Raw genomic sequence first — 13,154 nt, forward strand, 5'->3', positions numbered from 1 at the left:
ATGCTGCTAACTAGGTAGTTGACTCCTCCGAAGCCTGCTTAGTTGGTACCCTATTTGCTTCATTCTGCCTCCGAGCATAGTAGGTGTGTCTATTCACCTGTACTATCTTGCAGGAAGTGTCTCGACTTGACTCTCCAATATCGACTCCCCAACTGTCCAATCCTCCAATGTCTGCGGAGTCTTTGTATTAGGCCATCCTCGTGCCACAAAGCAGGTGGCAAATACAATCAGACACCCTACTCTCATGAATGATAGCATTTGTTCCAAATCCCGAAACACATCTCTAAGGTTCGAGCATGTGCAAAGAAAAGGAGAATGTGGGAAGCGAAGGTAGACATTGAAAAACAAATGATGGTGGAACAAAGAGAGACAAACGACACCAACAACACTTCATTAGGGGGTCAAATGGAACAAAACATCGTACTACAGGGGTTGCAAACCAAAATCGCCATCAAGTTGAAAGACCTTCTAGGTGTTATGCCATAATTGAGAACAACCTTGCTAAATGTGACACCATCCTTGAAGGTATCAGGTGGGACAGAGGCAAAGGCAATCCATGATGAAGGTGACAATTCTCTCAGGATGGAGAATCCTCTTGTGACTATGGAAGATACCATGTTAGTTGTGGTAAACACAGGAAGACATCCAACAATGGTAGAAATGGGCATTTTGGGAACCATTTTGATAGCTACCATTCTGGATGGCAGTTCCAGTGTCAACGTATTGCCGAAAGAAACATGGAGGAGATTGGGGCGCCCTACATTTTGGCGACCAATGTTTCCCCTCGTAGGTGCCGATCAAGACAACATCAAACCCATTGGGACCATGATGGTACAAAGAGTCATGATTGGGACACAACCCTTCGTCTTAGATTTTGTAGTGATACTACTGAAAAGAAAAGTATATGATGCTATCCTTGGCAAGGGGAGGTTGGTGTAGTCGAAGGTAAACCACAACTGGAAGAGGAATGCTCTCTCAATGGAGAGAGGAGGGGGTTCGAAGTTTACAATCAGTCTACACACACAAATGATGAGTGAGAACTTGGCGTCTTTGGAGTTGGAAGGAGAGGAAGAAATGGATGAAGGGAAGCGATGGATGGAACCAAATGAAAAGGGAGTTTTAGAAATAGAGGGATGTTCTGACGATGATTTGGACTCACTAAATGGATCTTTCATTGGTAAATAGAAGATTATGAACTGTTCCATTGCAACATGTTGCAGATGGATGAAGGGGAGGAGAAACCTAACTTCCCTCTAGAGTACGTCAAATATAAAGAGGGGAGATGCAAATAATGGAAGCACTTGCACACCAATTTGACAAAGAAAAACCAATAAAGCACGAGGAACCTTTGGTGAAGGCAATAGACTTGGGAGACAAAGCCAATCCAAAGAATATTTTTGTGCATGATGACTTGAACCCTGTATTGGAGGCAGCCGCGTTCAAAATTTTTATGGAGTATAAAGATGTATCTTCTTGGACCTACAAGGATTTTAAAAGGGTTTTGCCTGAACTTTGTGTCTATCTGATCTCACTAGTGCAAGGGGCTGTACCTACGCCGAAGCATTTGTACAAGATGAATAAAAACTATGCAGCATGGGTGAATGAAGAGATTGAAAGGATTGATACATGCATCATCTTTCAGGTGCAAATGAGCGAGTGGGTGTCCTTTAATCATTATTTCATTGAAGAAGGATGCTAACCAAATTAGAATATGAGCGGACTTTCGATGTTTGAATGGAGTCACTATCAAGGATCCGTTCTCAATACCTTTCATAGATAACATTTTGGAGGAAGTGGCAGAACATGAGATTTATTCATTCATGGATGGATTGTTTGGGTACAACCAAATATCCATCGCCAAAGAGGATAAACTGAAAATAACTTCTTAGCACATTTAACTATCCCCGAAAGATAATACATTTTTAGAGACAACACTTTGGGATCTATACAATAAGATTGCAAATTGAGTTTCATAACAGAATTTTTCTCATATACATTCAAATAGTAAGTTACAAGAAAAAAAAAGAAACTACATTACCACTAAAATTCAAAAAGAGAGCTTGCTGGCAAAGTGTTTAATGGAATGTCAAACCCCTGAACAATAAGGAAATTTGTGTTTGTCAAGTCTATGACCGTTTGGGGTTATTACAGTGGTATCAAAGTGTTTTCATGCCAGCCTGCAAGAATTAGGCTCAGTTGTCAGTTGATCAGTGCATTGTTCAGAGTCTTGGCATCTAGTATTCATGGATGGTGACAGGAGATTCATTCTGGGTAGGCACTACAACAATCTCGAGTGGATGATAGATACAAAGATGGTGACAGGGCTTGAGTTGAGGATTGGGGCAAGATAGCTAATAGAGTTGACAGAGTGAGATAAACTGGCACATATAATCACATTATAAGAGATTAAATTTTGAAGGAGACATTACAGTTTTCTTACTGTTTTAAGTTTTAAAAATACTGATACACCCCCTCTCCCTCTCAGTATCTTTTGCATTTTTCAATCATCAAATCATATATGAACTCTCAGGACAATCTCTTGGTAACATCTTGCCTTCTAGTTTCAAAATTTACATTGCTCAGACATTAATGAATTGTGATCCTAATCATGCACACAAGTTGTTCATAAGAAAAAAGTATTTATTATTGGTCATTACTGTGGGGAAAAGTGAGTCTTGGGTTGAAGGTGGGTGAAATCAAGTTACTGTAGTTGGGACAGTAAACCTTGTATTCAAGTCTTATTTTTTGTTTTGTATAATTTTTTTAACCGCTTGTAGTAGCATGCAATATGAAAAACCCTGTATAAAAATATACATTTTGTAATATATTTGGATGCACACTTTAGATTGTATGTTCTATTTTCAGATTGATAGCTTGAGTTAATTTGAAATATAATGTTTTGATAGGTAGCCCCATAGAAATGTTCATTTTAGCCATACAATATGTGCTAGCTTCCATTTTTGCAAGTGTAGATAATATTCTTATATTAACAGTTACTTTAAAATATGATAAGTCTGAAATTAATTTATCTACATGTCCAAGGTAGGTGCTAATGTAATGGTCTTATAACTATTTTATTTATCATATTTGCAGAACAGAGAGCCACATCTATTTGTTGGCGTCCTGATGGTAAAGTCTTGGCTATTGGACATAATGATGGAACCATTTCATTACATGATGCTGAGGTTTGTATGCAATTTGGTCAGACTCATTATTTGATTACATTTTGATTACTGCTAAACTTGTTTATTTACTTTTGCCATCACTTATCCATTCCTTTGAAGCTACTTTCTTCCTTTAGCAATCGAGCTTATTTTGAGTTAGCATGAGCATAACAGATGTAGGATTATTGTGTTAAACTAAGATTGGGTTGTGTCAAAGAATCTTTTTTTTGATCAGCAAGCTTCAGATTTTTTAGCCTGGCCTGAGTCCAGGAGAGATGACAAGGGGGACCTCATTCGTAATCACCAAATTTAACTAAGAGTCCACTTACTCAACTCAGAATCCAGTTAACTTATATCAACTTAGAAGCCACAATGGGAGTCCAAGAGCCATATCAGCCATATCTTGGCATTTGAACATTATATGTCACTTTGTGAATTTGAACACGGATCTTCGATTTGAGAACCTAATGTTCTTGTCATAAGATCCTTCTTCACATTCATTTGATGAACTTCCTGTCTATGTGGGGAAGCAATAACAAGGACAAGTTGGATGGAATGCATGTTGACAATTGGTGCAAAAGTCTCAGAGTAGTCAATCTTAGGAACCTAGGAGAATCCTTTGCCTACCAAGTGAGCCTAGTGTTTATCGACCAATCCTTCTGAAGCAAATTTTGTCTAATAGATGAACTTCCATCCAAGAATTCTTTTTCCTACAGGAAGATGTGACGTCCCCATCGTTTTCACGTCATGTTGACCAAGTCACTAATTTTGTGAATTCTCTGGAGAGACAAAATTGCAGAAGAATAGATGGTTAGCAACTAAATGAAGGTAGCAAATAAAGAATAATCATTCTAGTGGTGGTCTAAAGCAATTAGCACACTGAGGTAAAATGCCTCCAAGGAACTGTATCAGCCATCCTATGGCAGCAAGGGATTGTTAGTAATCAGTGACGATGTGTTAATAACGATTGATATCGGAGAATTGACTTAAGTTTTTCATTGTGAAGGAAGCAATCCATGAACAGGAAACAATGTCTTGAAAGAGTAGGCAGGGTTAGCAAATGTGATACCCCAGTATTGATAATATGAATTTTAACATTGACTAATACTACAGAGGTTATAAACTTATATCTTTCCCTTGTAGTTAACTAATCCAGTGATTAGTCACCAACTTGGATTTGTAAACATCAATGTGAGATTGGAAGTGATAGTGATGGTATTAGTTTCACTAAAGCCAAAGTATTAGAGGTTATAAACTTATATCTTTCCCTTGTATTTAACTAATCCAATGATTAGTCACCGACTTGGATTTGTAAACATCAATGTGAGATTGGAAGTGATAGTGATGGTATTAGTTTCACTAAAGCCAAAGTATTAGAGGTTATAAACTTATATCTTTCCCTTGTATTTAACTAATCCAATGATTAGTCACCGACTTGGATTTGTAAACATCAATGTGAGATTGGAAGTGATAGTGATGGTATTAGTTTCACTAAAGCCAATGTGATCAGTATTGTATTATAAATACTAGGTGGCAAACAGAATTAAGCAATGCTGATAGCGTCATTGAGATGTTGAACACTGGAATATTATTGAGGAATGTGGCAGTTTCTACCTTATGAAACAAGTCATCAGGTCGGTACTAACCAATGATACCAATTGAAGAACAAAGCATTGATGATCTAAAATAAAAACCCATGGTGAAAGTCTTTGGTCATTGGTGACAATAACTTATAAGTGAAAATGCTCATAATCAAGTAAGGCATTGGAAGTAGTTATATTAATTGGCCATGATTAACGCGATATGCAAATACGGATAATTATCTACTATTAACTATCATCCACAAATCTGTATATTAGGAGATGGCAGTAAGCAATGATTATGCCTAGTAAAAACAAACCTATGGATAAGAATAAACAGGCGTTTGTTAATACTTGGCAATCCTTCCTAACCATTGATTAAATTATTGATGTTAGATTATGATGAAGGGGCGTCTGTGATAACAAGTATAAAGAGAGCCTAATGAAAGAGTGAAAAGTGATCTGATGAGTTATGCAGCAATTAGTATTGATAATGAAAAGGTGTGATTAGTAAAGAAATGAAGACACATCTTATATCACACGACTCCTCATTCCAAAACAAAGATATAAGAAGACATTTCCATCATTCAACTCAATCACCAATCTGAGGACTTCATCTCTTAACTATCTATTGTTGGATATGCTCCTTTGAGCAATTGCCTTGTTTGGCACAACTGGTTGCACACGTATATATAGGGCTTAGAGACAGCAACATTGTTACAAGCAGACAATTACAGATCAGAAACAATAACTGATCGCATTATGTGATATCTTCACATTTACATATCCATATTGTTATATCACACACAACAATATATCTTTCTGCCAGTAATACCCTATCTATTGCATATCCAAATCACTGCATCATAAATAGTAACAGATCATTACATTTTTTTCTTTCTTGTTCCTATATTCATATGAGAAGTGGTAAATCCTCTATTGCTATAACTGATAGGAAGACGTACTCTGTAGCATACTTTATATTGATAAAATAGAAATTGGTACTAGTCTATATTGTTGATGTTTTGTAGCTTCTGTCAGATAAATCCTATGGGACTAAAATATTAAAGATATATACATCTTATGTGATTATATATATATATATATGGTTGCATAATTTTATTATTATTATATTACTTTCACCATAATGTATAGACATGTCCCATGAAGGGACATGTCCCTCCTTGCCTCATTCTCAAATATAAAATGCAAGAGAAATTGCTGCATTTGAAAAACATGCCATACAGAGTATTGTTACATTTGCAGCAGTCGCATAATTTCAACATGGTATTAGAGCAAGGTTGTCTTGCCTGCCTATGAAGTTTCATAAATGTGAGAAATGCATCTTGATTTTGAAAATTTATAATTTTGATTGTCTTTTTTATTGGAAGATTATTTCTGTATTGGGTGATTTTAATCTGCGCATGATTAATCTTGCGTCCAATACATTGGTGGGACTGCGATTATCCGAACCTTAAGTTCAAACATTGTCATAGACTCTGAATTTAGAATATTAAGAGCTGTCGTGAATATGGACCTTGGTTATTTGTGAGTATATTCGTACTTCTTGACAATGATGGCTGTCTGAATTAGGGGCATATTTCTTTAAAGAGATTTACCATGGGCATCATCATTTGTTCCAGTGCATTGCCTGTCAGATATGGAACTGGGAATTAGTGTGTAGCTATGTTAATGCATGAGAAAAATGATTGAGTTATACAAGTTCCAGATGTGCGATCTATGTTGCTGCATGAAATCATACAAACTACATTAGTGCAGTGTCGCACGTGACACTATGATCAAAATAATACCTACTGGCAGAATTTCAGGCTTGTTTCTATCTAGAAGAAGCATGCTCTTCTTATCATGTCCGTGAATATTTTTTGCAACAGTTTTTTAAAATTGAATTTTTTTTGCCAAGTGTTTATTCCTTGATTTAAGATTATTACGATAATAGATAGTCTTTATTTCTATTTAATGGTTATCTAATGTAAAGATTAGAATCTTTCTAATATTCAGTTAGCTTTTAGTTATTTCTTAGCTAGGATCGAATGTTTCTATTCTTGATGATTGTTTCATAAGGAAACATCATTTATTCTTTTGTATTTATTGATTTATTGATCTCTGTTGATAACAAGCAAGTATTTTACCAAATACTTCCTGTAATATGGTATTAGAGCAAATACTTAAAAAAAAATTCATATAAAAATTAATAATTTTGTTTCAAATTATAAATTATCAGTGCCTTTTTTGTTCAAAAATAACCTGGGTTTGTTGGTCATTTTTTGGAAAATCAATTTTTGTAGAACCCGAATAGGGTTTCTCAGCGGCATTTTATCTCTAGAAAATGACCCATTCCTAGTCAGTTTTTAGTCTACAACTTGTTCTTCTCATTGGGTGAATTCTTCTGCAACTCACCAATTTTTGGCTCTGTTCGTAGGTTCTCAGCTCTATATTGTTTTTGTCTCCTGTGTTTTCCTTTGCATCAGTGGCACCGTTTTCTCTAGAAATCGCTATTAGTGGGGTCAAGTAGGGTTTCTAAAACCCTCAGTATTAGATCCATGTACAAAATCTGCTATTTTTCCTGCAAAGTCCTACCATTTTTGAAGCTTTTTTGGAGTTGTGTATGTTTTCTTTTGAAACCTGAATTTTTGAACCAGATCCAAATTTTTTCATAGATTCTTGGTGCGTTTTTTGAGAGCTCAACTAGGTTGTCTATTTTTCTGGGTGCTTGGATTTTCGGGCCTCAATTTTCGATCTAACAGATCCAAAATCTGACAACATGCTTCTTTAAGGTTTTCCAAGCTCTTTTGGGTACCTCATCATTTTTTTTTGCGTTTTCCAATTTTTTGCCTCAAAGTACTTACCTTCACAAATTTTCACGCTTTTTCATTGAAAAATGTGTGATGACATCTTTGACAAATACTCTGCTCAAGGGAAATCAGAAATTCAATGGTCGGAATTATGGCATGTGGAAGCAGTGGATGCTAACAATCTTTGAATATCTAAACACTGATCAAGCTACCTTTGATCAAAATAATAGGGAGGTGGTGATACTTCTCAAATTATTCGTAATTGATGATCAACTCCGTCGAATTCCATCCGACAAGACAATTGCCCAGATATGTGATGGAAGATTATCTTGTGTAAATAAGAAATCTTGCATCAACCAAAAATATTGCTTTGTTTTTTTGTTCGTGAAGTAGTCATTGCTGCTTGTGGTTTTAAGTTGTGCGCAGTTGGCATCTTAATGAGGACCTATTCTTGATCTTTCTCCTAAGTGCGTGTAATCTTATGTTTCCGGTACGTGGAGATTTGTACCATTTTCTTTGATTGCTTTTCATTATGTGTTCCATGCAGCGCATTGTGGAGTTTCTTTCTGCGCAGTTTCCTTTGGACACGTGGTGTCTTGCGTGGTTGGGGATTATCTCTTAGATCATATGTGGACCTATCCTTAATAGTGTAGATTCTATTTTGATCATTAAATAGTTCTCTATCTTTCTTCTCCAAGGCAGGACCTATTTTATATTTAAATGCTTGATAGGCCGACTTGTGGTCTTGCTAGCTATATAAGAACTTGGATTTGATGTAGGGAAGTAAGCAGGTAGTATCTAGGAATTTATTAGATAAAAGAAAGTCTCAAGATTGCAAGCTTGGAGCTTTGATGTGGTAATTCATTGTATTGGCCGCAACCTAGAAGGCCTTATAGCCAAGCATTTTGGATGTTGAAAGTATATTTTATCATGTGAAGTCATGAATAAAACTTGCTCTCGCTGTTAAAAATGTGTTTACTTTCGTGTGTACTCTTGGCAAGTTGTTAGGAGATTGGAATTGGTTCTCTTCCCCTACCAGCCTTACATCAAGTTGAATCAAAGCATGTTTTCTTTCCTTGTGGAGATTGGGATCATGGAGAACCTTGATTGGATTGGTTGTAGGGTGACAGATCTGGATTTTGACCTATATCTTGCAGAAGGTTACAATCTTGTAGAAATTATTGTCAAAATGGTTCGAGGTAGAGGAAGTGTAGATAATGCCATTATGGATATGTTGAGGCAAATCGCAGTAAGACTTTAAGTTGTCGAGACAACCCAAAGAAGAGGTGTACATCTTGAGGATGTTAGTGATGATGAAGTGGTACCTAATCCAAATCTTGAACCTAAAGTAGAACAAGATGAGGAGAGGCTTCTGAGAGTTTTGTTTAGGGAATACTCCAGACCTGTTGTTGAAGTTGCTTGATATGATGGAAGACTTGCAACTAATGCTGTGTTGGATTGGATATTTGAATGGATGAATACTCAGTATGAAAGTACCCCTGATAATAAGAAGGTAAATATAACGATCACCAAACTAAAGGGACATGCTTCACTTTGGTGGGATCATTTTTAGGTTGATAGGCAGAGAAGTGGAAAACAAAATTTCAAGACATGGGCAAAGATGATTGGCAAGATGAAGAAGTTTCTTCTTGCAGATTACTAGGTTAATCTGTTGAGGAAAATGCAAAATTTAAGACAAAGGGACATGATTGTGAAGGAATACACTGAGGAATTCTACAAATTAGACATCAGATCTGGACATGTGGATGATGAAGTTGAGAAAGTGGCTAGATGCTTGCATGGTTTGAGGACATCAATTCAAGATGAGATTAGCTATGTCAAGATTGGATAGTGTGGAAAAAGCATATCAGTATGCCTTGAAAGCTGAAGAGTTATTGGCAAAGAAACATGATCAAAGACAAAGAGGAAGAGATGGCAGATTTCAAAGAAGCAAAGGTAGAACCTATGGAGGAAGTAGCAGAGCTGACAATGCAATACAAGACAAGGGTAAAACATAATGGAAAGAGGAATTTGTTGGTAAGAGATGTAATTACACTAGAGGTAGCTATATTGGTTACTCTAGGAATAATAATGGTGGTAAGAGAGAAGAGAGATCTTGGTTTAAAGGCACTTGTTTCTAGTTTGGAGAAGAACATAGAGCGTTTGAATATACTAATTCTGCTAAGAAGATTGGAGGTAGCAACATAAATACTTTGACATGTGAAGAAGTTTCCGAATCACCTAATGAGCTTGAGCATGGTGAGAACCTAATGTTAAGAAGAATCCTGTGGAATGATGAAATTGATGAAGAACCTGTTCCGAGGAAGAGTTTATTAAAGACTCGATGTAAGATTGCAGGAAAGTGTTGCAAGGTGATCATTGACAATGGTTGTTCAGACAATTTGGCATCGAAGGAGCTGGTTGACAAATCGTAGTTGTAGAGATTGAGACACCTTAAAGCTTCTCACATTGCTTGGATTCAGAAGGAGCATAATTTGCTGGTAAGTAAACAATGCCTTGTTAAGTTCAAGATTGGGAATTGTTACGATGAAGTGTTGTGTGATATTATGCCTATGGATTGTTGTCATATTTTGTTGGGTAGATCTTGGCAGTATGATAAAAAAGCTCTGCATGATGGTAGATGAATTAGTACACTATTTGGGTTGATGGGAAGAAACAAGTATTGTTGCCTTTGGTAGAGAAATCTGATGAGAATCATTGTGCCACAATAAGGGTATGTTTGGTTGAATGAAATCAATTTGTTAAGGATATGAAGGAGCGGATGTTTGTTTTTCTTTGATGCCTAGAAAGGCTGAAAAACAAGATGAACTTGAGCATGCACCTGAGAATGAATCTTTGTTGGTTGAATTTCAAGATATTATTTCTAACAATGTACCTGATGATTTGCCTCCTATAAGGAGTATTAGTCATTGTATGAATTTGATACTTGGAGTTAGTTTGCCTAATAAAGCACCACATAGGCTAACATCTGTTGAAAATGAAGAACTGAATAAACAAGTGCAGAAATTGCTTGGTTAGGGTCTGATTAGAGAAAGTTTGAGTCCTTGTGTTTTACCCGCTGTTTTGACACCTAAAAAGAATGGAGAATGGAGAATGTGCACCGATTCTAGAGCTATAAACAAGATAATGGTGAAATATAGATTTCCATTGCGTAGGATGGGTGACATAATGGATTGTATGAGTGGAGCAAGATATTTTACAAAGATTGATTTGAAAAGTGGGTATCATCGGATCAGAATTAGAGAAGGAGATGAATGAGAAACAACTTTCAAGACAAATGAAGGTTTGTATGAATGGTTGGTTATGCCTTTTGGTTTGACTAATGTAACTAGTACTTTCATGAGGGTGGTGAATGAGGTTTTGAAGAAAATTTTGGTAAGTTTGTGATTGTATATCTTTATAACATTCTGATATTCAATAAGGCTAAAGAAGAACACCTTGAGCATATTCGACAAGTGTTTTAGAGATTGAAGGAAGAAAAGTTGCCGATTAATTTGAAGAAATGTTCATTCATGAAGGAAGAAATTGTGTACCTGGATTTTGTGATTTCTGTTCATGGTTTGAAGATGGATTCTTAAAAGGTGAGAGTTAATCTTGATTGGCCTATACTTGAGAATGTTGGCAAAGTTAGATCATTTCATGGATTGACAAGTTTCTATAGAAAGTTCATCAAAATTTTTAGTTCAATATGTAATGGCATGACATAGACTATGAGAGGAGATAAAAGGGATTTCAAATGGACATGTGGGGCATATAAGAGTTTTGAAACATTGAAACAAAAAGTGGCAGAATTACTTACACTTGCTTTGCCTGCTTTCACTAAGGTTTTTCAGGTTGATTGTGATGCTAGTAGAAGAGCCATTGGAGCTATTTTTGTTAGAGTAATTAGATATTTCCTAATTAACTCTAGTTGCTTAAGCTAAACTTTAGGCATCTAATAATTAATTCTTTTATTAATTTTTTTAATGCAACATAGGTTAGACCTTTTTAGGGTTTTGATCTCTTTTATAAGGTCGATCTCTCTTTGTAATTAACAAATTCAGTTTTGATTAAGCAATTTCTTTTTTGCTCATCAAGAATGACTCATCTATGGATCTGAGAATTCCTACCTCTATAGCTTTTTGCTTCTCTCTTTTGTAACAAGTGTTTGCATGTAGGTGATTCTTGGGAGCTGTGGGGTTGATCTTTCATCAACTTCAACATGGTATCAGAGCTCCAGATCTTCGTGCCCCTGTTCTGTTCGTGAGAGATTTGGCATTGGATCTGACATTGGTTTTTAGATTTGAACTTTTAGCATTTTTTTATTGGATCTGGGGGGGTCACTAATTTTTGAGGCACTTTGAGCAAAAATGGACATCATCGTTGAGCTCAGAGTGCTCGAAAACCCCCATTTCCATATAAAAAATGTCAACTTTGGACGTTGTTGAAATTTGAGGCAAAATTTTTTTTGCACCCAGGTTGTTTTGACCTTAGCATGTAAATCGAGACATCAGATTTTTTGGTTTATTTTTTAACCAGAAAATATTGTCCACTAAAATTGCCCACCTTTGGCAACCCCTCTTTCAACGTTTGTTTTTCATAAGAGTTATTTTTTTGGGAAGATGAGCTAATTTTTTTTTTAGCATTTTTGAGGTGTGTTTTTACTTTTTCCTCATCACCATTTCCGGCCCTTTTTTGGGCTCATCCTCCAACGTGGCCTCTCCACACTACCTTCCTCTAGTAGTCTTGCCTTCTCTGTGTTCGCCTCGACTCCTCCGTGGCCTATCTGCACCCTCAAATCCTCAGTGGCGACCTCCTTTCATGGTTTTGTGGATTATTTTGCAGTTAGAAATGCATACATACCTGCGATTTCTTGAATTTTGGGCTTTGTGGATTTATTGATTGGAAGCTTTGCTTATATGTTGGAGCTTGTGGCAATAAAATCTTCACATTCGGCTATCAACTTGACTTCAAGATTGCGGATTTGATGCTTATCGCATACGTGATTGATGGAGTTTTTGGCTTTTACTAGTGAAGCTCTCTGTCCATGCTTATGTCAGCGTTGCATGGTCCATTTTTCTGCGTATTCTGGCCATATTTCTAGTGTTGTGGCTCGTGCTCTTAGCCACGTCAACATTCCATCTATCTGTGTGCTTTCTAAACACCTTTTTGGTTAGCGGTTTGGTGGAGGCATTTTTTTAAACAAGGGGGACAAGTGGCAACTCTCCTCCACCTCCGTATGCTCCACGTCTCATTGCTGCTCGAGCTCCTCCTTGGTATACCTGCCATGACACCCTAGTCTCCTACCCCGTGACGTGCGCACCCTTTGAAAGGTAGATTCAGTTTGCGGCTCCATTGATTGTTGCCCAACTTGCTTTGTGGATTCTGCAATCGTTGAGGAGAGGAGCTTTTTGGGCTTCACTGTGACATGACTCAGCCTTTCTTTGTCTCCTCGAGCTGTGGCATTGGTGGAGGCCTTTTTTTCATTAGGAGATCCCGTATTTTTTTCATTGGTGGGAGGAATTCAGTGCATGCAATCATGCACTATGCCTTGGCTTTGATTGATGGGCTGGTTTTCACATTCTGAAAGTGATTTT

At 36.7% G+C, this 13,154-nt stretch overlaps 1 protein-coding gene across 3 annotated transcripts in view; it reads left to right on the plus strand.

The window, feature by feature from the left end:
• The window catches only part of APC4 (Transducin/WD40 repeat-like superfamily protein), a 316,377-nt gene that overhangs the window by 49,733 nt on the left and 253,490 nt on the right, over nt 1–13,154 (plus strand). For all 3 annotated transcript variants that reach the window (XM_089832217.1, XM_089832218.1, XM_089832219.1), the window contains exon 3: nt 3,094–3,185. In XM_089832217.1, the coding sequence (XP_089688343.1) occupies nt 3,094–3,185 (92 nt within the window). The remainder of the gene's footprint in view (nt 1–3,093; nt 3,186–13,154) is intronic.

Source organism: Cupressus sempervirens, chromosome 5 (assembly GCF_028749045.1).
Source record: "Cupressus sempervirens isolate cs-2001-9-10 chromosome 5, ASM2874904v1, whole genome shotgun sequence".
NCBI lineage: Eukaryota > Viridiplantae > Streptophyta > Pinopsida > Cupressales > Cupressaceae > Cupressus > Cupressus sempervirens.